The sequence below is a fragment of the Sinohyriopsis cumingii genome, chromosome 15 (genome assembly GCF_028554795.1).
Source record: "Sinohyriopsis cumingii isolate HCF-2022 chromosome 15, ASM2855479v2, whole genome shotgun sequence".
Classification (NCBI taxonomy): Eukaryota; Metazoa; Mollusca; class Bivalvia; order Unionida; family Unionidae; genus Sinohyriopsis; species Sinohyriopsis cumingii.
The window spans coordinates 140,196,116-140,223,332 of record NC_142975.1 but is presented as its reverse complement, the minus strand read 5'-3'; the positions used below and the strand labels follow the sequence as shown (position 1 = coordinate 140,223,332).

At 35.3% G+C, this 27,217-nt stretch overlaps 1 protein-coding gene across 1 annotated transcript in view; it reads left to right on the top strand.

Moving 5' to 3' along the window:
• Positions 1-18,890, top strand: part of LOC149782913 (gigaxonin-like) — a 34,737-nt gene extending 15,847 nt beyond the window's left edge. The window contains exons 4-5 of the mRNA XM_089934469.1: positions 706-857; positions 11,989-18,890. Coding sequence (XP_089790595.1) covers positions 706-857; positions 11,989-12,845 — 1,009 coding nt within the window. The 3' untranslated portion in view covers positions 12,846-18,890. The remainder of the gene's footprint in view (positions 1-705; positions 858-11,988) is intronic.
• Positions 18,891-27,217: the final 8,327 nt, after the last annotated feature.

Sequence of the window (27,217 nt, the reverse complement as noted above, 5' to 3'; positions counted from 1 at the left end):
CAACATGGATGGTCATATCAACATGGGATTTTTCACTTTAAGACTCCTTATGATGTCTAGCTGATCCTAATCAAACATGATGCTAAACTGACACTTCCGGAAGCCATCAACTACAGCAGCCAAATCTCATTCCAGTTGTGTGAGAATAATTGCAGGTGTGTTAAATGACACAAATTGAAGCACTTGTCTTTCTGTTTCTGTCCTTTTGCATTGAATGATTTGCACTGAGTTATTTCATTTGTATAGAGTTTGTGCTTTTATTTCTTCTTGTTCAAAAAATATTGATAAACATGTGTTCCTTCATGGAAGGAAATGGCTATTTTTTAATTTTAGTTTGGATTTTTAGATGACCATGTTTTGTTTGCTCTGTAAACCATGCTGAAGTTGAAGACTGTCACTTGCACAAAGCTACGAAAACTAAACTGTTTATGTGGTGCATGTAAATACCTGTACTGTTGTGCCAGTCTTGACTTGTGTCATTGTGCAGATTGTCTGTATGTAGGAAATTTATTCATTTTCTTTTTTCTAACTTTATGCTAACAAATAAACCCTGTTTGATGAGATTGTTTGATTATCATTTGTACAGGTAAAACTTAGCCTTATAGTTATACCTATTTTTCCCATCCTTTCCATCCCAGTAGGAGGTACTGGTAATGTGCAACCTCAGTGGAATCTCTGTTTTACCCACAAATTATTATTTTTTAGCACTTCTGACGATGTAGAGGTAAAGTCTATAACGAAGTGTGTTATCCCCAAGAAACAGAAGATGCAGAGTATGGGTGAGGTCAGTCGTTGCCACTGGATAGACCTGACCCCAATGTCCAAGGCACGAATTGGTCATGGGCTTGTTGAAGTTGGTAGGTACAGTTTGAACCCTGATATTTTATGTTTTTTCCCTTAGACTGTATTAGGAGATAACAAGAACATGTCTTTGCCTTTGATGATCTGACCCCAGTTTTACCAAGTTTTTATGTTAAGTCTAGAATTAAAACATTTAATTAATCATTATTGGTAAGGCTTAAATTTTAGACAGACCACATGATTATAGTCTTAAATTATGTTGAAGTCCAGGTCAGAGGTAAAAAAAAATGCTGCTCATCATGTTAGACATTATACCATAATGAGTGCATACATGTTTTCAGTAACTTGCACTTTGTATCTATACCAGTGATTTCCCTTAGCATCCATAACGACATAGAATGATTGGGCTGAACATTAAAGCACTTTCTTCAGTGCATCAGATGTTTAATATGGTAATAAATTTGAGGCAGCTGTATTTTTAAAAATTATTTCTAACAGATAAATGGATATTTATTTCTAAAGTTCTTATGCTGCATTACTTTATCAAGTTTGAAAAACTTGAGAGTAGTTCTTTTATTGTCTAGATGTACTGTATAATTGTTTTTATTGGCGTTACTGGTTATATACCAAAAGAGTTTATGGGATGGTCTTTTGCCCTTCCACCAATTAACTTTTAATACAAGTTTGTTATCAATACTTCTTCTAAACGACTTGGAAGATTGCCATAAAACTTTAGCCACACATTCATCCCATGGTGTAGTTGGTCATGTCTTTATGATGACCTCTCCAGAATGGATGGTCATATCAACACGTTTTTTCAATAATAGTCTTATTGTACTGACTTGATGGTCCTAACTGAACATCATGCTTATCTGACATCCAGTATGGCTGCTACAGTTACCATCTAGAAAATCTTGTTATTGCTATTCCTCCATATTGCATGGTCATATCAACATGGGGTTTTACTAAAAGACTTATTATGATGCCTAGCTGGTTCTAGATGAAAATGGTACCAGTCTGATATCAACTTTGGCCACAACAGCAGCCATCGTGAAAATATTGTTATCTCAACTCCACCTGAAGTGAAAGTCATATATTTTATAGGGTTGTATCAGAAACTTCTTAAAATGTTCAGTTCATCCTTTAAAAAAAAAATGGTGCAGACCAAACATCCAATATGACTGCCATACAGTGGCCATCTTGCATATCATGTTATTGCTACTTCACCCAAATGGAAAGTCATTTTGACATGAGGTTTTCAATGAAAGACTTATTAAGAAGTCAAATTAGTCCTAAATAAAAATGTTCCCAACATGCAGTTCGATATGGCCAGCACATTAACCATCTTTAAAATCTTTTTTATCACTACTTCCCCTGAATGGTAGGTTATATTCACATGGTGTTTTCGCAAGAAGACTCCATGTAAAAATGGTGCAGTCTGTTGCCTAATATGACTGCTACAGAGGCCAGCTGGACAATCTTGATGTCACTTCTGAATGAATGAATGTTCGTCAGTATGGGGTTTTCACCAACCAAAAAATACATCTCATAATGTTGTGTAGATCCTAAATTAAAACTGTGTTTATCTGACATCCAGTATGTGGTCATTTTGAAAATCTTGTTTTTGCTACACCTCTTTAATGTAAACTCATTTTGAGATGGGATTTTCATCAGAATAGTTTTCATGGTGTCTAGCTGGTCCTTGATGAAATTTACTAACCCTCAGTATGGCCACCATGGTGGCTATCTTGAAAATATTGTTATTACAGTACTACTATTTTAATTTATCTTGATATTTAAATTTGCATGACTCTGGGTTATATGTTAGCTTGGCAGAAGCTGTGTAATGGCATGGGAGCCTAATTAATTTTTAAAAAAATGACATGGGTGATCATCTCACACCTGCCAATAAGATCATGATTTTGGATCCCTTTCTTGTTGATTCCTAGTCTGCCTGTGTTTGGTGGGTCCTGGATGGAAAGCTTACTTATTAATTTCAGATAATTAAAGCCAGACCATTGTTTATGTAACACTTGTGACAATGGAAAATAAAATTTTTCCGTTCTATTTTTGTTAATCAAAGCTAGCAATTGTTTCACTGTATGCATAGATTTTACCAGTTATCCTCTTACAGTGTCATCTGGGGGAGATAATTCCAAACTCCTACTATTGAAATGGTCAGTAAGCAAGGTTCATGCAGGTCCTTGAAAACTTTGAAAGTGCTTTTAAGCTGATAAAATCAGGATATTGAAAATACTTGGATTACTGTGTTACAACTTTTCAAAGTTACATTCAGAGTACATGATGACAATATTAGCTGGCAAGTCACTGTCTCTGTACACATATTTGCATATAAACATAGTACATATTTGTTAGAGGTTTTCAGAGTACATCATGGCGCTGTTTGCTAGCAAGTCACTGTCCCGTTACAAATATTTGAATGTAAGCATAGCAAATTATTGGGTTGGAGGTTTTCTATTTCATTCAGAGTGCCATTTATACTCGCCTTATAAGACAAGGCCAACTGCAAACTGCACAGAACCAGACCTGCCATCACATAATGCACTGGCAGATTTGGGTCTGTGCAATTTGTTAGGAATAATCAGTAAAACAAACATCATAGACCATAATCTGCAGGCTCATTAAAATACAGCAGATCAGGATGTTTGTTGCCTTCAGTTTGACTCAATGTATAAGTGATTATATATGGTATATCATGCCCTGGTAAGAAACTTGACCCTCACACCTACTTGCATATATACACTGTTCTAATGTGACTTTGTCATAATACAGTGTGACCCTGCTATAACACGCTCCGTTATAACATGAATTCGGATATAACATGGTCCTGGTGTGGCTCCCGAAATTTCATATACATGTATTTTTCTCATACACGAAAATAAAAACTTTCTTAAAAGTACAACAAAACATAAAAAGTTTATTATCATTTTGGGGAAGAGATCGCGTATGAATAATACAAGACAATCGTGGCATGGCTCCTGAAATTTTAAATATATTTTTCTTTTACCCTAAAAAGTATTTTTTTCTTCTCAAAATTATGAAAAATAATGTGTAAATTTTTTATTTTGGGTTCGCTTAGGGCTTCGCCAATGTCACAAACTTGGATTTTTTTTTCCTTATTGGCGGCAAAATATACCAACTGGCAATTTTTTTAATTGCCGACATTGTTGGCTGGATAAATTTGTATATACAAACATTGGATTGGAGTGGAGAAATTAAGAGGCCCCATGAAAGGAAGCCGCAAACTGGATATAAAATGCACTGAAATTTATCTATTGTTACATAATCAAATTCTTTGTCCATGTTGACAGACCATCTTAACAGTGCATTGTTATATCACAATCCACTTATCTTGACATCTATCATGAGTACTGTCTGTTGTGAGATTTTGTTGTTGACATTTCTGGTAAAAGAGATCAACCAGACGAGGCATTATCTTGTAATCCATCTTTTGTCGGATTTTTGGCCGCTCACTAACAATTAATATATTTACATAGACTGACATTCATATGTGAATGGCAAGTAAAATTCCTCTTCTTTTCACTCAGAATTAAATCCTTCAGAACACTCACATTTTCTGTAATAATCCCTGTCATCAGACCAGAACACATGCATCTCTGTCGTCCATTGACCCTTTGTTAAATTTCTGATGCATGCTTGGAAGGCAGCATCACACTGCTACCACAAATGTAAATAAAAAAGAAAAGAAAAAACACACATCATACTTAATGGTTTATTCGATAGTCAGAGAGGAACAGTAACTACAGTCGGCCAAACGATGGCCAATTCCCTTTCAAAAATGTACCCAGATAAAATAGTTTGCTGAAATTTCAAAGGAAACAGTTTACCTTTGAAACACCGATTGTTATGAAAACATACTCAGCAAATGGAAATAAGATCAGTCTCAATCATGCAGCAGTGACTTCAATATCGCATGCATCCTTCATCAAAGAAAGCCGACTACAATTTTCAGTAAAAACAAATAGCTTTTCTTCAAAGAAAGTCAGTACCAAACTTAAGTAAAAGTAATGGAATCTGTTGGATTCTTGCATTATCCAACATGACTGGACCACATTAACTGTGCTGTGAAAGTTTCCTTTTTGCAGGGAAAAAGTTTATGCTTATTAATGCTACCAACGGCAGCTTAAAACGCAAACTGATTTGGTATGTACTGAAAAGAAAATGTACTTCGTCATTCATTATGTGATTGTGCTATGTTTTTCTACTGAATTCAGACCAATATGACCTGTGACAAAATTATTGAATATTTTAAATGTGTGTGTGTGTGCATATTTTCGATGGAATTACTTGTATTGAAGATTCAATGTATGTGATGAGATTTGCGGGTGAGTACACGGTGTTGATACTCTATTGATGCTGTACATTAGACATGTATATATAAACAGTACCCACGTATATGTACCAATTCATGGTTCTCAAATAAAGTAAACTGTTATATATGCCTTCTCTGTGTTCACTACAGGTGTATTTCTCATTTAATATACATTGATTTAAGATGGTAACTGTACTGATGAAGCACATATTTTACCGCCCACATTTATTACACACACACACACACACACACCCCGCATTATTTTTTGGGTACATGCATCATTTTCTTCAGCTAACTGATCTGGTTGCTTATAACACTGTTCAGTCTATAACATGGTCAAGTTCTATGGACCCCAACTACCATGTTATAGCAGGGTCAGACTGTAGTTTGGATCACTTACATTTTAAATCAAACTCATTGAAGGAATGGATCAGCCGATTTTTAAAACAACTTAGGTTCAGGTAGCAATTTTTTTGTTTTCCTTGCATTTAGTACATGATTAGAGATGTGCTTTTTGTTTCTTTTTGTGTTGTTCTTAACATTAGGGTTTGTGTTGTATTGTTTTGAAAATCATATATACTTTGATTACATCATAGCACAATTCAGTTTGTCCTTCAAATACCTTCCTCGATAACATTAAAGTCAGGGATATAAACCTGTTACCTCCCAAATCGAGCCTTCTAAAAAGACAAAACTCAGTCTTTTCTATCTCATATAGATAAATGATAATAACTCTTGACCATTACCTCCCCTTGCCACCATTAGGAGTCGCTAGTTTTTAAGCTTTGCTGCTGTACAGTCAACTTTGTATTTGATGGCTTCCATAAATCCACTCCAATATCAGTGTCCAAATTAGCCATCAACTCAAGAATTTGAATGTAATAATCATTTCTCAACAGGCTGAATACATTATGTTTACTTTTTTCAAAATTGTTTGCGAATTTGTAACATTTTCTGTCTATTTAAGCCACATATATCACATGCTATCATTTAATGCATGTTTTCATTCATGGTTTAGCATGACACTGCATATTTTTGCTTCCTCTGTTAATAATAGGTGTTGTGTTAGCAACTTCTTAACATACTAAATTAATTTATGCTTTATTTTCTAATACTGTGTTGTTTAGTAAATCGTGTCAACCAAGTGCATTCAATGCAAGAAATTGGGCCTGTAGGTCTGGATGCATGGGGATTTTGCTGGATCCATGGAACATAGTCCATCAATATGATTTCACTATCAAGAGCCAGCTAGCCAGGCCAGCTATCGCAGTTTGGGGACTTTAATGATTATGGCTCAGGCCCATACTACAGGGATCTTAGTGATAGATCTGTAGCACCTACTAGAGTCAGAAACTGTGCCAGCCATACTCGGGGAAACCAGCAAGTTATTCTGGCATGAGACATGCATCCAGCAGACCCTGCTTACCATATGTTCAGAGCTTATTTGCAGAGAAGGGACCAAGACATGCACAGAGATGATGACATTGCATCATCTATGCCAGATTAATCCAGATAAGCAATTTGAACATGAATAGGATAAGACGCACAGTGAGTGTGATGATACTCCTAAAAGACAGTCTTATTCAGACCCAGCCATGGATTGGACTGAGTTCAGCTTCAAAGCCACAATTGAAGAAATACAGAGTGTTGTTGGATTCAGAATGCAATCCTCCTCCTACTGCCACAAACGATAATGAAGTTAAAGCATCGGTATATCTCATTGAGGAGGAAGAGACTTTGTCCTTCAGGCTGCTTCACTAGTCTGCAGAAATTAGGGAGATTGATGACTGTCTTTTGGAAGAATCTATGATCCTGGGAATCTAAGCACTTTTTTTATCCTGAAAGTCAATTTCAAGCAACATTATCATCAAAACCCACTCTATACTGACCTTCCATGCCACTTTGAAAATGGTTTGAAATGATGTTACATTTTTGGTGCTAGATTTGGCTTTACTGACTCAGTGAAAAATCAGGCAATGAACACATCTGGAAGGCAATGGCCGGAATTGCTGGGTCATTTACAGAGCAGCTTACCATTCCATGGCCAATGTGCAGACTGCTGCTGCCAATCTTAACCTGGTACAAGATGATGCATATTTGCACTCCATGTCACTCAAGCCACATCATACCCTGGCATTATGGATGACCCCATTTGGCTTGCCAGTACTTTTGGGGTCAAAATTGAAGACATTCAGAGGCTTGCAGCTTGGGAACTGCCCATCCAATTCACCACCCAGCCCACTCAGTCTTTTATGATCAATCCACCCCTACCACAGTGGAGGGTAAATTTGTGGACCAGGGACACGTTTTTTTCTTCTTCTGTCAAATGTTCATTTCAGATCCCAGCCTAATGCCAAGAGTAAAAAACCTAACCAGTTCAGGAGGAAATTTTACAAAGGGAGGTGAGAAACCATGTTTCTCTCCTCCCAATCCTCCAACTCTAGACATTGACCTGCCAACCCCACCGCTTGCAGATGGCCTACTTGTATGTGTCTGACTTATGCATTCTAGTAACTCTGGATCACCCTAATTCCTTAGAATGAATGGATGATCCATTTTGGAGGGGCCAGTGGCATACTTTAATGATATCCTCCAGAAACATATGGCAAGTTGTATTCTCCTCAAGGTCAGAAAAGATCTATCACTCTTGAATCCACTAGGATTTTTAGTGAACTTGAACAGTCCGATCTTCATCCATCCCACTGTTGTGTCCATCTGGGTATAGAGTTTCTCAACAATCTCAGTTTGGTACAGCTTCCTCACATTCACATAGTCCAGATCATTAAACTTGTCAAGTCCGTTTTCAACAGGATTTGGAGAGTTGTTGCAGCTCCTTGGATAATTCATAATAGCAGCAGACTTGATCCTGCTTGGCTATCTTTAATTATTCCCCTTGCATTTGACCTTGCTGGCCCAATGGCACCCATTTTCAAGTCCCCTGGATCAAAAAGCCATGATCATGCATTACGTGTGATGATTCCTCTGGAGATGCCCCAAGTGGAAATGATGGTATGTAGCAATGCCAGTATGTACATATGGGCACCTACTGTTGCCGGATTTTTTAACTGTTGTTAGTGGCTTGTGGGAGTCAAGGGATTGGCCTCTCCACATGAAAGCTGTCATCAAGTACCTTTCAGTTTTGGAAGAAATTGACTCTTTGGGAAAATGGTCCTAATTGTGTTGGATGACTCTAATGGTGACCTACCTCCTCAAATGCAGGCACCAAATCACCTGAACTGTGCATTCTGATTGGCAGTTTCTACATTGGTGTGACCAGCTCCACATCAACGTACAAATCAGGCACATTCTTGGCAGACTTACTTTCCTGGTTGACACACTACCCAGAGAGGGTCACATCATTCAGATGGAATGATCTCTCCATTAATCAGTCTTTTGTTCGATTTGTGCATTTTGGGAACATCAGATGATCAGTCTTTTTTTGTGACAAAAGCTTGGGCCATGGATTCACTGTCAGTCAGATGGGAATGGTTGTGGGCCTTTGACTACCCTTCTAAGGTCTTGGTACCAAAATTATCCAGAAGTTGAGGGGGAAGAACTTTGTTTGATAGTCCCTTTCAGCTGAGACAAGTCCTTGCTCACCGATCTGCTTGGTCTAGTGATAGATCTGGCCAGGAAGATTCTGGCCAGCCCGAATCTTGTCAGACAACTGTGGTCATAGGTGTTCCATCCTTGCCAAGACTGTCTTATTTATGCCTTTCTATTGTCCTGACAGCCTTGCTAGAGAAAGAATTTAAACCTTTGATTTTGGAGACAGGTGTTGGGTCAATAACAAATGACCTTTAGAGTGCCTTAATCTCTCAACTGGCTGACTTTTGTATTTGGCTCGAAAAGGTGAAACATTTGGCCGCAGCAATCACCAAATGTCATCTCACTATATCTGACACATTCCATCATCATGATAAAGATCAGTCAGGCTTTTTATCCAGTTTTAATCTAGATTGACCAAAATTCCCTCACCTTGTTCCCAAACTGGAATCTGTCCTGGGTTTTAACTTGGCTCAATGCAGAAAAATGATGGCCTTTAACCTGCCCTTCACTGAAACTACTATCCTACAAGACGTGTTTCCTGATAGACTTAGCTTCGGCATGCAGGGTGGGCTCTTTCAGTCGACCCAAACTATCTTCAATTCAGATCATATGGTTTGGTGGTCCTCTTAACACTTCCAGGTTTTGTAGCCAAAAATAGCTCACCATCAGTTGGCAGTCAGAGATTTGTAATACACTCCCTCTCTTCCTTAGACATATAGAGGCTTGTTGTGCACTCAAGCACTACTAGAAGTGCACATAGGTGAGTTGTGGCACACATGAGCTATTCTTCTCCATTGAAAGCAGGAAGTAGGATTCACTTCTCAAGTCCTATCGTCATGGCTGAAATGGATTACATGCTTGGCATACTCTAAAGTCTCAAAAGATCAGCCACCTCATGAAGACTCCAGTTCATAAAATTAGAGCCTCATTCTTAATCATATAGTTTTGAATTTAGACATGAGAGAAGATGTTGGCTGGCATGCATATTCAACATTCTCCAGTTTTATCTCTGCAGTTTAGCTTTACAGAGACAAACTTTGAATCTGGTGGATCTGGTGGTGGTGGTCCCAATTACCACCAGTCAACAGTCTATTAGCTTCACTGGATTTGCTGGTAAGAATCTTCTAACTGGATATAGGGGTCATGGATAATGGGGTCCACAAACTAGCAGAATGGGTTATCATTTGCATGGAGAATGTAGCCATAATTTCCTAGAATGATAACCAAAGTATATGCAGGGCTCGAATTTAACACAAATTTCTTTGTGGCCAGAAGGACTAGTATATTGAGAAATTTACTAGTCCTGCCAAATCTTTACTAGTCCTGTTCCCAAAACAATGTCACACAGCTTTCATGTACGTTTACCGATTCAATTTTAAAGTTCGAACAACCCCAACAAAACTGGCTGTTTTCTGTGTGTTTGTTTTTGAGAATTGCATACACCAGTTGCACCACATAATGTTCCTTTCCTCGTCATCATTCAGCCATTCCCTGTCTTTTGTCCATTTCTTCTGAAACTTTCTGTTATGCTTTTTCCTATCATAAGAATTATTCATCATCATTCTCATTCAACTTTTGCCTTTTTTTTTGGTGGCTGAACACCTTCTATCAAATGCCACATTTTGCCTGTCTTATAAGGAGGGAATTGTGCCTTGTTTTGAAATACAAGATGTTATAGTATAGCTGACGTGAATTATTTAAAGCAAGAAAAGGAATGGAACAGTGTCCTTTATATAAGAAAGTCAGAGCAAGAAGCTCGTTTCAAGACACGTGTCTTTGCCCCCTCCCACAATTGAATGGACTCTCTCTAACAAAGACTTAACTTCAGCGGATGTTCTGCATGATCAAAGCAGTGACTATTGTAAACACTTATAAAATATTAGCATCAGAAGATAGTGCTAGTTTCAGCTTGGAAAAGGTGTGTTCCCATCAAACGAAGCCATCTGACACTCGGAGCGTTGTATTTAACAGCTCCAATTACGGTATCATAAGCCATAAGTTTGGTAATTGTTCCTAATTAATAGAACCTCAATATATTGTTGAAATTAATAATAAGGAGGAAAATTTTCAAATCTTAGATGCCCATGCGCAGAGATTTTAATTCCCAACAAATGTACGGCATTCTGCTTGGATATCTCCATGTGTATTCACTTATTTGTTCATTCTTGTAAAGGAAAAATATAAAAACTATTCTTATCATCATAGAAAAAGTAGTTGTATAGAAAGGATGTGTCATTAATGTAATCATAATAAATTGATCTTATTCTTATAATTATTTCGATGGAAATGTAAAATATGTAGTTTCCTGTTTGTGACTGTTGGAGCGTTTAGGTAGCGAGCAAAAAAAACCAACCTAAAAATAAACAAACGTGCAAATTAATTTCTTTGAATAGTTTTTTATGTGTTCTATTGTGTGGTGTACCGCTTTGTAGTTTGTTACTGTGGTCGAGTGAATAAAGTGTGATACCACATCATTTTTTTTCATTTAATTCGTTTTCAGATTAATTAAGATCAATTACCAAACTTCCATTGTTAATGATGGGACCCTAATTTGCGCTGTTAAGTGAAATGCATAAAATCTGATGGATTCTTGTTATAGAAACGCACCTTTCCAAGGCAGACACTGACTTCATCTTCTCATGCTAATATTTTATGACTGTTTACAATGGCCACTGCTTTGATTCTACAGAACATCTGCTAAGTCAAGTCTTTATTAGGGAATGGCGTAAACAAACGCTGGTAATTGATAACCGAAACTTACTAGCCCATCGGACTATTAACATTATGAAAGTTACTAGTCCGACAGGAAATCTGCTAGATTCGAGCTAGCGGACTACCGCTAATTTCGAGCCCTGATATGTCAGATGCTTAGCATTTCTTCCTCCTATTACCTGTTCTCCTAATGTTAAATTGATTGGGGAACATGTCTGGAGGACTTACCCAAACACATTACTGAAAAACCCTCTCAACCACCCCTCCATGCAAGCATCCTCACTGACATATTGCTTAGCTTAACAATAGCAACACCTGGTGGTGGCAAGGGGGATAATAGTCAAGAATTATTGCCCTTTGTTTGGGTGCGATAGAAAAGACAAATTTTTTATTGGCTGAATTTGGGTGTTAGCAGGCTTATATCCATAAGCTTAATATGATTGTTTAAGTTTTCTCAGAAATATAATTTGCTTAAAATTTTGCATTTCCTTGGAACCCTAGCTATTGATTTTATGATAATTATGTTTTGTTTTTTCTTCAGAATTTTAACTGTTTACATTTCTGTTTTCTAGGAGGTTATGTCTATGCTATAGGAGGCCGAGATCAGGATTGCACAATTCTCAATTCAGGAGAAAAATATGACCCTTCAGCTAATAATTGGTTACCCATTGCTTCCATGGAGCATGCTAGAGTTGGCTTTTGTTTGGTGGCTGTTGATGATAATATTTATGCAATTGGAGGCAGTAATGACATGACAGAACCACTGACCTCAGTAGAGTGCTTCAATATTTTTACCAATAAATGGAGACCACTTCCTGATATGAACTTGAAACGTAGCTGGTCTACTGCAGCTGCAGTAAATAAGAAGATTTATGTAATTGCTGGGGGTGCAATAGGAAAACTGTTTGAGGCTGTTGAGTGCTTTGACACTGGAACTGAAACTTGGTACTCTGTCTCACCAATGAGAGAACGTCGTTGTGATGCAAGAGCAGTGGCTGTTGATGAAAGCATTTATGTCTTTGGAGGAATACGGAGAATTGAGTGCCCGAGTGCGATGCATGGTGGGCATAGTGTGAAATTTTGTGGAACTGAGATCTATTCCACGTCAAATGACTACTGGGTACAGATGCAAGGACGAGGAACAAACCAGATGTGCAATATGGCAGAAAGTTCTCAGATATATGGTGCATTATATGATGGTGAAGAGATCTTTGTTATAGGAGATCTAGATGTAGGTGGGACATTTCATTGTATCAGGGCTTTTGATCGCAGGACCAACATGTGGAGCTGCGTGGTCCCCAATCATCCAAAGCTTCATCGTAACTTTATGTCCTGTATTGAAAGAATACCCACATACATACTGAGAGAGCTACAATGGACACAAGAAAAACTAACATTTGCTGACATCAAGAAACCAAGTCAGGTTTGATAATATTTCCCAACCAAATTTTTTCCATGTAGGTTTTGGTACTGCTTGAGTACAAAATGAATATGGGAGAGCTTAGTAGTGAATCAAGAGGCTCTAGAGTGTGAAATCAGTTATGTCAGTATTTATCATGCATGCTTTCTCTGTGCAAACATTTTCCAGAGGGAAGACTTTGGGTGTGAAAGTTTCAAGTCTTTCCAGTTTGATTTTACAGTCATAAGCCATTGTGAAAGGAAAGAGTTTAGGTGTGAGGATGCAAAGTCTTTTATGAGTGCTTGATAAACATTTTCCAGAGTTCAAGGGAAGTGTTTGGACTTGTGAGTAATTTGATAATTATCTGCACATAGCCAACCATGCTGGCTCTTTATTCTTACATGATCAGTTAGTTAGTACATTGAATATTCATCCAATACCCCCCCCCCCATATTGAAATACTTACATTTCTGAAGCTTGACAGTAGCTACCACCACAAAATTGCCTACGTTAAACAAGTTAAATTAGCCTCTATATGACATCATCTTTATATTACCATATATACTTGCATTCAAGTCAAATCCAACTGCAAACAACAGGACGATGGTCTGTCATTTGTCAGCAGATCTTGATCAGTGCCACTCGGTAAGACTACCCACTTTGATGTGTTAGCTGAATCATTTCCACATTACAGTGGACTTATATGGAGATGGTATCTGTACATACCAGGATGCAGTAGATTTTTCTACATCCTTTTTTTGTAGACTATTATCTTTTGGCCTGATAGTGTTTTAGTAAACTTTAATTTAATCTTTAACATGACTGTTAATATCAGTTTCCATATAGTATTTGTGATTGCATGAAACTCAGGGACCCAGTCAGTTTCTGATGTTGTGGCATTGCAAATTCTTTCTGTTTTATGTGTGATACAGTGTATGACATAGGCTAGTTATTTTGGATTTATTATATTATGATAAATCTAAATTGATCTACACATGAAAGATAAAAAAGTTTTAAAGTCCCTAAGTTTGTTCTGTGATTAAAATATTTTCAGTCAATAATTACTTGATAAGATTTATGTGAATGAGTCTCAGTTTTCAAGCAGTTTGTCTTGGTATGTCAAGATAATTATGTGAGATTAGGCACAGCCCTTGGGGTAGTAGTGGACATACTTACATTCACTGTTTTCTAAGTTCAGTTAAAAACACAAAAAAATTATGAATAGGCAGAATTGTCCACAAAGAATTGAGCACAGTAGGCTTGGTCTTGTTTTTGTTATCTGCTCTTGTATTGTCATTTTTAATTTAAAAAAAGAAGACAATTTGTGGTGGCAATACATGTTTTTATGAGTTGAATAGAATAACCACATTTTATACTTGCACATTTTATACTTCTATTTTTTGGGGGTCACATTTTAAAAAAAAAAGCAGTAATAGTACAGTGTTGACTTGAGACCTTTCATGTGATTGAAGTCCTGTTATTGGATGTGCCCTAGTTGGCTCCCATAATGTGCCCTGGTTGGCTCCCATAGTATGTCCTTAGGTACCTCACTCTATTTGCCTCAGTGCCAAATAAACTACTGGTGTATCAAAGCAGTGCAAGGGCAAGGATATTTTTTAAATTAATTTAGCATTATTGAAATATTTAATATTTTTTTAATTAACTGTACTGTATAATTCTTTTGTAAAATTTATCTTTGTCTTTTTGTAAGATAATTCCTCAGATGTTAATAGCTTTACATTTGCATAATTAGGTAAAGGTATACACATTTTTCCCATTAAATTTCAAATATTATTCACATCAAATTTTGAAACTATACTTGGCTTAGTAAAAAAAATTGTGTTTATTGCAACAAGGTTAGAAAAGAATTGGGTTGGTACAATTTGTTGGTTTCCAATTTTTTTAATTATATGAATTTTTATATTCTCAGTTAGTTCCAGTTGTCAAAAGTATTTAAAGTGGTAAAAAATAAGAAGTCAGAAAAATATTGAGTTGGCATGATTTTAGAAGAATCAGCCAGTTTACAGGAAGCAATTTTTTTTCATGGACTTATTCTTAATTCTTACAGCATATGTCAGTAAATTCAATAAGTATTGCTTCATACCTTATTGTCTTCCTGTTTAACTTTATGATCTTTACTTATTTCTCTTGAGTCGCTGATAAGTACAGATCTTTACTTAGCCCCATTCTTGTATGGTTAAGTAAATCAAAGCCGATGTTCAGACACACATTTGTCTTTGCTTGAATTCAGTGGTCAAATGTTTGATGCAGCAACACATATAATTGTTGTTATCATCTTTTTATAATATTTTATTTTTTTTGACAAAGCAAGCTTCCACAATTATCAATGTGTTTGACATTATTTATTAGCTGTCCAGATCTTTTTCTACCTCAGTTATATTTTTTCTTCTTTTTTATGCAGCTTAATCTGTTGATGAAAATATTTTTGTTTTTTTTTTAAATACAAAATTGTAACACGGTTTAATACCAACATGGAAGTTGATTTCATACTTTGTGAATATTTAGAGTTAATGCCCCTGTTAAGCTTACACTTCTTACCTTAAAATAAATTAATCCTCTGTTTATCCTCAGTAATTAGATCTAATCTAGTTTAGGTTTATGAGAAATTCATGTTATGAGTAATAGCAATTAGCAGTAAATGATGTTTCATCATAATGTTGAGACTTAAATGGCTGTATTTACGTATTGTTTTCCAGTTGATGTGTATTCTTTTGCATAAATGAACATTCAACTGCCACCAGGCACAGTGAATAAAGTGTTTGTCTAAGTCAGGTAGTTGCAAAGAAGGTACATCTCTACCTTAAATTGGCTTATGGACCTTGGAAAAATAGTTTTTTAAGATTGGTAATTGATCATCAAAAGTGTCTGTTAAGGTAGGTTTGATTGTATCACTCTAAATTCATGTCAGCCACTGAGGCTAAATATTAATTTCCAACATTAGAGCATAATGCATCAATGTTGATAATTTGAAATAGGTTACAGTTTGCTGCTCAGTTGTCATTTGCTTGTTATCTGATATACACAATTTGAAGTAGGTTACAGTTTGCTGTTCAGGTGTCATTTGCCTGTTAATCTGAATGTGGTGTAATCTAGAAAACTTGTTTTAATGTCAAGAATGAAATATATGCAAATAACTTTCTTGTAATAGTGTCTTAAAGAAGAGGTCTTATTCCAATCTAACTCGGTTCAAGATATGTTTTTGAACTCCTTTTCAGGCAAATTTATTTGTTTGTAATATTGCCAGGACATATCTGACCAGGTTGTCAAGTACAAGTGTTACAGATTTCTCAGAATGGTCCTGCTTTAATATAACATAAATTAAAATTTATTTTCTATTGAGTAAAAAAAAGAAAGGATATTTTGACAGTTCTTTAAACATTGTATGTAAATTATGCTTGGTATTTTACTCAGGATGAGATTGTACCTGAAAACGTTATCTCTACTTGTATTGAGATCTTGGTACTTGTATCATACTTGTATTAAGAATATACCTGAAACTTTCTGTCAATACTTTTATCATACTTGTATTGAGATTGCACCTGAGAACATTATCTTAATACTTGTGTCATATTTGTATTGAGATTGTACCAGAGAATGCTATCTCAGTCCTTGTATCATACTTGATTTGAGATTGCACCTGAGAATGCTATCTCAGTACTTGTATCATACTTGTATTGAGAATGTGCCTGAGAATGCTATCTCAGTATTTGTATCATACTTGTATTGAGAATGGACCTGAGAATGCTATCTCAGTCCTTGTATCATACTTGTATTGAGATTGCACCTGAGAATGCTATCTCAGTCTTTGTATCATACTTGTATTGAGATTGTGACTGAAAATGCTGTCAGTCCTTGTATCACACTTGTATTGAAAATGTACCTGAGTGTTATCTCAGTACTTGTAAAATACTTGTATTGATATTGCACCTGAAAACGTTATCTCAAGACTTGTATCATACTTGTATTGAGATTGCACCTGAGAATGCTATCTCATTACTTGTAGTGAGATTGTACCTGAGAATGCTATCTCAGTACTTGTATCATACTTTTCTTGATATTGCACCTGTGAGCATAATGTGACGCTTAAAGTTGATTGACTATCACATGCTGTGCATGTTTGGTTACTATTGTTACATCTATTGGGATCTGTTAGAGAAATAAGACATTTATTCATGAATATTATTTCCTCTAATCTCAATCTATTTAAATTATGTAACAGTTAGGGCTGCATTCTTTACAGATGTAAATGGCTTACTTTTGTTGACTGAAGTTGGTGGTAGCTGTACAATACAACAGCTTGGACATTTCATTATCATGTTGCAAATGAAGAAGTTTTGACAGAGAAATGTGCATAAAAATTTGGACAGAGTTAGAGTCAAGTATGCATTTGGATGATTCTGCTAATTCTTGATTGGTCTAATACTTCATCGTTGTTTTCAAAAGAAAGTAATTTCTTTTATTCTTAGGTACGTTATGTATCTAAAATGAGTGAATATAGATTTCACAATGTCTGTCTGTCAGTCAGTCCTTAAACTCTTCGTTTCTGGAGGATAATTATTAAACCATTCAAGATATTGCAACCAAACTTGGGCCTTTTTGCATTCAGTATTTTTTATGTTAAAATGGAAACAAATTGTTGAACAAGTAGTACATAAATTAACAGTGAGACCATAGGGTTCTAGTATAAACTGAGTATTGAACCATAGTAGTCTAGTATAAAATTGAGTGTTGAACCATAGAAGTCTAGTTTAAAACTGAGTATTGAACCATAGAAGTCTAGTATAAAATTGAGTGTTGAACCATAGGGTACTTTTACTGAGAGTCATTACATAAGAAGGGGACTACATCATCTTTTAATATTATTAAAACTGTGAGAGGGACCCACTGTGATAGAAACTAAGAGGGACCTTTCATGATAGTAACTGTGAGAAGGACCTGCCATGATATTAACTGTGAGAGGGACCTGTCATAATAGTAGCTGTGAGAAGGACCTGCCATGATAGTAACTGTGATAGGGACCTGTCATAATAGTAACTGTGAGAAGGACCTGTCATGATAGTAACTGTGAGAGGGACCTGTCATAATAGTAACTGTGAGAAGGACCTGCCATGATAGTAACTGTGAGAGGAACCTGTCATAATAGTAACTGTGAGAAGGACCTGCCATGATAGAAACTGAGAGGGACCTGTCATCATAGTAACTGTGAGAAGGACCTGTCATTATAGAAACTGTGAGAGGGACCTGCCATGATAGTAACTGTGAGAGGGACCTGCCATGATAGAAACTGCATGAGACTTTATATGTATTGGTTATTTAGATCACTGTCCATACATATATATTTTTTTAGATGTGACTGTACATTTTAGAAATTATGACATCAGATTGGTAATTTGGCATATTTTTTCAGCAATAGACCAAATCTTTGCTAAAATATCAGACATATCCTGTATATATGCAAAATTGAGTTGTGAAATTAGATAGATTCTGTATTTATGTGTGTTTGCTCTGAAGGAAAATATGTACACATTGAAGGAAATACTGTAAACCAACTTTCACTGTCATGCTATTTTTGCAAGTGGAATATATCCACATCTTTCAAACAGCTTTCTTTTATAGCTGCAAAGTAGCAAGTTACAAGCAACTATAAAATTTAGTTGTTATTGAAGTCTGTATCTGCAGGATTTTGATAGTTATGCTCTAGATTTATTGTCTGTAAATTTTTTATGCTTTTTTGACAAAATAATTTTTTAAAATGCTTTTGGCAACAATCCTGGGGATTATCTTTGATGATATGATGTCTTTTTGATGCTCTGATTTGTATTATTATGTAATGCTGTTTTATGTAATGCCAGGTTATTTTTATAGACCAGCAATTATTAGGCAGTTTTTCATATTTATTCTTAATTGCATGATGAAGATTGCTTGGGTAGATCGGTGTCAGCAAAGCATGTAGATGTATTTGTGCAAATAGTCACTGTTTACGTATTTATTTAAAAGAAGACTTAAAATATCATGATAATTGTACCAATAAAAATAAATTTATTAGTTCTAGAATTCTTTTGTTCAGTTATTTTTATTTTTGTGAAACTGTTCAATTTATCATAGTAAGACATGGTCATCACTATTTTAGTAGTGTCACTAATGTCAGTATGATTGTCAGTAGTGTCTTTATCAGTGTCAGTAGTGTCTTTATCAGTGTCAGTTGTTGAGAATTACTTTTCAAGTCATGTAACCTTTACATCAGTTACTCCATTCAGCTGAAACCTTTGTATGATACTGTGTTACCATATGCCAGAAGTTTATAACCATATTTGCCCAGATCGCTGTCTCAGCTGTGTTAGCAGAGAGTTGTGTTATCAAAGTGGTGCTAGTACACACAACAGTGTTCTGCTGTGCACTTCACTTCTTCAGAGTTTGAATATTCATTTGCCCAACTTGAAATGTAGAAAACATTTCCAGCAGTTGAGTGAATTCTCCAATGACTTTTCCAATCAATAGCTGAATATTGTTTTTCATGAATGAAAATGATGTTCTGTCAAGAATATTGCTGACTTTGTTAATTGAAAGTCTGTGCTTTCTACTAAAAATTTGTTTTCCTTTATTTTAATCAAGCTCATACAAGCATTTGGCTCACACTTGTTATTACTACATGTAATAAGCATTTATCAGAAGGCGTACAGACTGGTTGTAATCTGTAAGTACTGACACTTCGTGTTATAAAAGTCACATAGTAAGTTCTGACAAACATTTAATACAATCAAATTTAGGTCATTTATAACATCAATTTTTTATATTTCTATAATATATGCTTCACTCAGAGTTTATTTTAGGGGAATGAAAGTATTGAATTTATGAGTCCACATGGTTTCAAACAATGAACATATAGACATTTCCTTACTACACATGATCAATCCAGTTTATCATATTCATCAAGTAAGCTACATTATCACAAAACTTAACAGAATTTAATCTGGGATCATGACTCTAAAACTATACAAGCATAATTAAAATGCTTGTAAAATCAAAGAAATTGATCAAATAAATAGTGACAACATTAAAGTAATTCAGAATTTTTAGTTACATAACATTATTATAGCTACATAACATTATTACAATTACATAAAATTATTACAGTTACGTAACATTATTACAGCTACATAACATTATTTCAATTACATAAAATTATTACAGTTATATAACATTACAGTTACATAACATTATTACAGCTACATAACATTATTACAATTACACAAAATTATTACAGTTACATAACATTATTACAGTTAAATAAGATAAGTTACAGTTACATAAAACTATTATGGATGCATACAGCTATTATATTACATTACATAAATTATTAGTTACATAATATTATTACAGTTACATACAATTAATACAGTTACATTAAATTATTTCATTACATGTAATTAGTACTAAAATTCAAAGTTAAAGGAATACAAACAAATTTTACATTTTACTTTCCTAAAAGCATCAGGCCTGTTGTGAGACCCTCCATCTGTCCATCCATTTTTTTGTCTGTAATTGACCACATCTAATAAACTGCTGAACCAGGGTGTATTTTCAGCAAACTTTGTTTTTATTGTTAGTTACGAGATTTAGAACTGATTTTTCAGCTGTATTAGTACAGTAGCACATAAACACATTAGAACCTTCATTTTAAATACTTTTGGACAGTTTTCTCATCAGTGGGAAATTGATGGTACAGTTTAGGACAATATTCCAGGAATTCATGCACTGTTAGCTTTTTTAATTCTTTCACTTTGTTTGATTTTTAATTTATTTAAATAAAATTTTAGTTTGGAAAATTAAATGTTTGTTGGATTTACCTAATCTTGTTACTTAACACTACTCTCTGATAAATGTAACCAACACACCAGAATTTCTGATTCCCCTTATTTCATTGATTTTGGCCAAGATTTTTCAGAGAGCTTCACAACAACATCTTCAATGTCCGTGTTGGAATTTTGCAGTTTTCCATTTAAATCTTGAAGAATCACAAGCTCACCCAGGCCGATGTCAACACCAACCCAGTTGGTAAACTCAGTCAAATTCATTTTGGCATCAAACTTGCTCACATCCATCTCAGTGCCATGTCAGGTTGAGTAGTGTCCATAAATATTAATAGGCATTTAATATATTATTGATTGTATTTTCTAAGTGTTAAGGTAAAATTAACACTTTCTTGTGGTGTTGGTGAATGCTCAAGTGTATGCAATGCTTCAATAACAAGATGTCCACATATTGGCCCATCCAGCACAAATTTGTTTTGGTACAGTCAAATAAAATAAGTGGTAGATGACTTTTTCCACCTTAGGTTAAATAATCAATGAGTTCAAGTAGTGGTGCTAGCCAGTAAAGCCAAAATGTAATAGATGAATGAGTGTCACTGCATATGCAATCCAATGAGTTCCAGATCCTGTTGTCAAATCCAGGTTAACGATCCCACTTTCCTTTGTGTGTGGAATCATTGATGAAACTTCATTCCAAATAAAGACACATAGGAAGTGCTTGACGGACTTTATGACTAAATCAATATTGGTTATTGAACACATGGTCTTTTGTGAGTTGTACCAGGTAGTTGAAAACCTCGGTGCATTATGCAAGTTGTCCCTGGTAATTTTCAAAGCCATCCCAAATGCTGTTCACACTGACTGTAATGCAGCCACATTTCCAACTGCAACAGCTAACAACTGCTGGGATGGACATAAGGGCTGGGTGGCCTTAAGGAATTGAAATATTCAACTGGGTTGTTTTGCATTTGTATCATGTCTGACTTGGATAGCTTTAATGTCACTGAGCTGTTCATTTGTAAAGCCTCCTGAAAATGATTAAGCTGAGTCAAGCGTAAGGAGTGATTTCCAGTTAGATGTGTTGGAGAAAGCCTTAATGTGACCCAGCATTTATTACTGCACTCCTTATTGTTGTAAGATGCTTTGGGCTAAAGCAAATCATAACTTTGTGATAGGACATTACATTAAGCTGATTAAATACAACAACTACAATTATGCTTTCCACAATGACCCTCATTCAGCCACCTGTGTCCTCCAGCAGCAGTATCTTATCAGAGAGAATCACAGCAATCCACCTATATCTGTCATTGCAGAGGTGGAAAAGAACCCATTAACATCTGCATGAATGTGCAGGTTGACAACAGACTGCCAACAGGTCAAAGTGTTACATGAAAAATAATAAATTTGATACAATGTAGCAAAATCATAGCTGGCCCATAAACATGATTGTTGCCAAAGCTAGACAAAATTTCTTCAGAGGGTTCCTGATAATGGTTTAATCTTAAAGAAACTTTCAACACTCGTACTGGGTCAGATATCATTTGATTTATGGTCAGTCCACCATATGCCCTAGCTACAGTTCAAAACTAAATTCATGCCTTGGTCTGGTTTATTGATACCTTGTTGGATAGTTATTGCTATGTTACAGCTCTAGATGATAAACAAAGTAACAGAAGCAAAACCAAAGTGTGCTGTCAAACTTAACAAATAATTTAATTATCAAAGTTATTAAGTGAAACTATAAGAGGAACTTGGGATTTGGGAAGTCAAAAAAGTCATAATTTTCCGTAAAGGAATTGCCTCTTGAAATCTTGCCGATGCACAGAAGTCAACAAGTATTGATTACCTTACTTGGTCTTTGGTAAGGGACCTACACAGTCTACAATTATTCTGCTACATGGTTCATCAAATGCAGGAATAGGCAGTAAATGAGCCTTGGGTATCTTCTGATTGGGTTATCCTACCATTTAAGATGTGTGACAAGATCTACAGTTTTTAGAAACATCACTTCTAATTTTCTGCCAATAAAAATGATTCAAGATCTTGTGATAAGTTGTATTGACTCCTAAATTACCAGCCAAGAGAGTTGTATGGGCTAAACTAAGAATTTCTTGTCAATACAACTTAAGAACAACAATTTCATAGCTCACTGGCCACTCTTCACCAGCGGTTGCCTTATGTGGTTTTTTTTTTTTCTCATAAGAACCCCATTTTGAAATAAATAACTTGGTACCTTAGCAGAGTCTGTTTTGCCTATAACCCAGTGATACAAACAGGACATCACATGATCTCTTTTCCTGTTCGATATTTCACCCTGATTAGAAATGAGAGAATGAGTACTTGATCAATACCTTTTGATTGATCAATACCAGGAATAAAAGTGACCTCATGAAAAGCTGACCAATAAATGTGTCAGCTAAAGGAATAATTTCCTGATCAACTTCATTCTTAAGAGCTCTTTTTGCCATAGCTCTAGTAACTGCACAAGCAGGGTATAAATCAATGATTTCATTTTCAACGGGATCGACTTTCTTATCCAAACAATTACAAGTAGATTAACTACAACCTTGTCTCTAGCTTGGTCATTGTCTAGTAATAAAGGAATACCTCGATGGGTAAAGACGTCACTGTTGCAACTGTCAAGGGTCAAGAGACTGAATCTGATGCCAAATTTACATAATAGAGAGGAACATAAACAAATTCACACTCTACTCCATGAATAAGAAACATTCATTACAATAAGACTTCTCAGACAAAGGCAAAGTACCTGATAATAAGAGACTCTGTCAAGCTCATGTGTTCTTTCTTATTTTAATAGGGATAGGATTGGTGGAATCACTAATACATGATACATAATCTTTTGACATAAATGGTTCATAATTCTCCATAATAAAATTAGATTGGGGTTTGTTTGATGCAATAAATATATTGCTTTCAATACATGATCGTGACCATGACATCTTAGAAACAAGAGCATTTGGAATAACTGTCTTGATTCTCTAGCTTATTTTTCAATCTGTAGCAATCAGAAATAACTTGCTTTTTCTTCTTGCAATAAGTGCGCACGGGAAGAGATAAGGATTTCTGATCAGTCTTATCAGAAACTTTATTCCTAAAAGTTGTGCCAGTTTGAGATTTGGAAATGTTTGTATGAAACTGAAATGGCTTTTTACCAACAAGCTGCTGAGTGGAAGACTTGCTGACAAAAGAAACTTTGTAAGTCAAGGAATAAACATCAAGTGTACCAACAGCAGTTTGTAAAGTTGAGACCTTTTACCCATCACTATAGGTCTTGACATAACCGTGGATGTAATTAATGAACTCTTCAATTAATATGAGTTGTCGAGGTTATCGTAGTCTTGACCAATCTTCTTTGCTGAGCACCACCTATCAAATAATTGCTCTTTTTTGTCTTGCAAATTCGACATGGGTCTGTCCAGTTTCTTTTTTCTTACAGTTCCTAAACCTCTGTCAATATGCCTCATGTACAACTCGTAATCCTTCAAGATAGATTCCTTAACCATACCATATTCAGCACTTTGTTGTACTGATAGTGAAGTATCGACTTCAAGCGCTTTGCCAGTAAGTACACTTTGTAATAATAGAGTTTAATGCTCTCTTGGCCATTTCAGATTTTTAGCAATTTAATCAAAATGTGGAAAATATTTATCTACTTTTCTTTAAAAGGGGGTACTAACCTGATAATTTTGTTGACATCAAAACCTTAATTTGTGTTTAAAGTGGGGGAGTGTTTTTCAATTTGCAAGCTCTAATTCTTTTAATCTAAATTGAAATTCCCTTTCTTCCTTTTGTCTCTGCATCTGTATTTCCCTCTCTTCTGTTTCCGTTTGCATTTGTATATGCATTATCATTTGCCTATCTTCTTTTTCTCTACCTCTCTCTCTCTTCTTTCTGCAACTGCAGTTCTTTTTCTTAATTTTGCAGCTGCATTTGTTTCTCTTCTCTTTTTCCAATTATATTTGTATTGATGTGCCTCTAGTCTTGAATGTACTAATGTATCAGTAACCTGAAGTGTGATGATGTACTAACAGTCTTCCATTTATTCTCAGTAATATAATACAGTGTAATTCCAAGTTAATGTTTCTGTCCAAGAATATTATTTAAGAGCACTTTGTATTTCCAGTGAATAATAATTTAAATAAATAATTTCACTCAAATCAAAATCTGAACACGACAATAAGATTGGTTATTATATGCTCGTTTTTTCTCCGTTAACTTTACATTGTCAGAATCGTTCACTATTTTACGATATTGCACACCTTCATGTTCCATTTACGTGCATAAAGGAACTACTGTCTATTGTAAACAAACAATTGATGCAGACGCCAGCACTTTTGATTTGTAAACAAATCATGTACACTCACGTAGTAGGCGTTTTACGTTGGGGTTGATTAAATTTGTTTCTGAATGAAGTAAAGCAATTGTTTTGTGGACTGCCACATACCAGTTGCTTTGGCACATTCGGTGTTAACATTTTGATACAATGTTTCGGATTTAGGCTAGCTATACAATAGACGCAAGAAAGGGTCCTTACAAATAACGTACAAGTGTCAAGACATAAACTGTCTTCTTTAGCTGGTGATAAGAATGGCAAAAAAATACTCTTACAGTTTCACATCCTGAATTTCCTCAAAATGTGCTTTCTTAGTTGTGCAAATCCGAATTACATGAACCATGTCATAGGTTGTCAATCTTGATTACACATTTCGAAATTGTACTGTAATTTTGAATATAAGTGCAATTACACCCTCCTTACTGCACTCAAAATGAAGTAAGCATTAAATTCCATAGCGTCTTTTTGATAAATGCAATTGAAAGACTTCATATTTTTCTCACATTATGGTTTCAAACATTCAATGACAGAAACAGAAACACATTTGCAGATGTCAACACGTTTCTCCCTTGCTTCTTCAATCCGATGTATTTCATGTGTCGCATATAAATCCAGTCCATACTCATGAAATTTCGTAGATTCGAAATTTTTTTAAAAAAATCTGTTCATTCCATATCAAAGTTGTTGCAATGCGCATTCATTCACAATATGACTCCAAATTTCAATTTTAACTAGACACGCCATTTTCTTTCGAAAGCTATGTCGAGCGCGCGACTAAGTTCAAATTTATCTGGGCGGAGTTATGTGCGCAGTAATAATGTTGTTATTGTGTAATGATGAATTTGCGCTTGTGTATTTAGTTTAGAATACGGCATCCATTCAGTTACTTTGTTTCTTTTAGTGTATTTTGTTAATATAATTAAGCATTAGGTAGAATAAGAAAATGAGCATAGTTTTGTCGGATGGATATACTGCACTCCCAAGGTCGTGCAGTATTTACATGCGAAAAACTCGTTCATATTTTCCCATACAAATGCAGTAACCTATAATTCTGCCTAAATATGTTAAAGCAAAAATGAATATTTTCTCATGTTGATAAGATTATAAACTGCTCTACCTGTCCTAGGTCACCATTAGCATTTCTGATAATACACCGTCTTTTTAGTGAAATTTTCATTGTAGAACATTTTGGGTTGTTTACAAGACAAAATCTGTTACTTGAATTATAATAAAGAACATTGTAAACATAATGTCCTTGACTTAGACCAAGATAATTATCCTAATATTTAACCCACACTCCTAACTACATATTATTTGTTCTAAAAAAATCCACACAAAAAAAATCAATGCCTATAATGAGGAACACAGTGAACTCGATTTTTAAGGTCAAGTTCAAAATTCAATTAAACATAACACATATTGATGGAGAAAAAAAATAAAAAATAGAAATTAAATACGCATAACAGCAGTTATTGGAAAATTTAACCTGCTATTTAACATTTAGCAAGTGCTGTAAATGTCGTCCATGGGATTGCTCGAGCATGGTTGGCTAAATAATCATTGTGGCAAATTTATCTACCAACACCAAGAAAGATTTCTCATGGATGGTTTTATATGCGAACACCTAACAAAGTTCATCAGGCCAGTCTTTCGTTTCTTCCACATGACTGTATCCAGGGAAGAAAATACATGTATGCATTGTAAATGTTTCCAGCATATAAAAGAAAGCAGAGTCACTGGCATTTAATGATTCAACAAATGTCGCAGATGCTCTTAAACGTATCTACGCACATTCACCACCAACGTGAAAATGGCTTTTGCAAGTCGATCCAGCTAAAGAATTTATTTGGGCTGTTGCTGCGTTGTTAACAAAACTAAAGGTGGTTATTCGTATTGGACGTATTAAGAAAGATTGTATCACAGCTATTGTGGAACGATTTGAACATAAACTTGCAAAACGGTTATTCGAACGTCAGGATGCAAAAAAATGTTAATGAGGCCTCGGATTACAGTGAGCCCATGAGTGGACATCACGATCTCCATCAGTCATCCAATCACTCAATAATGAAACCACATAAACAATTGGGTGAAAACTCGCTGAGGCATTTTCTCCACTACCAACAAATGGTTTCATAACCACCAACGTTAGACCCACTCAGAAACAGTTTCATTCGATATCTGTATGCACCAGGAGAGGCTAAAGGTAGGCAACATCA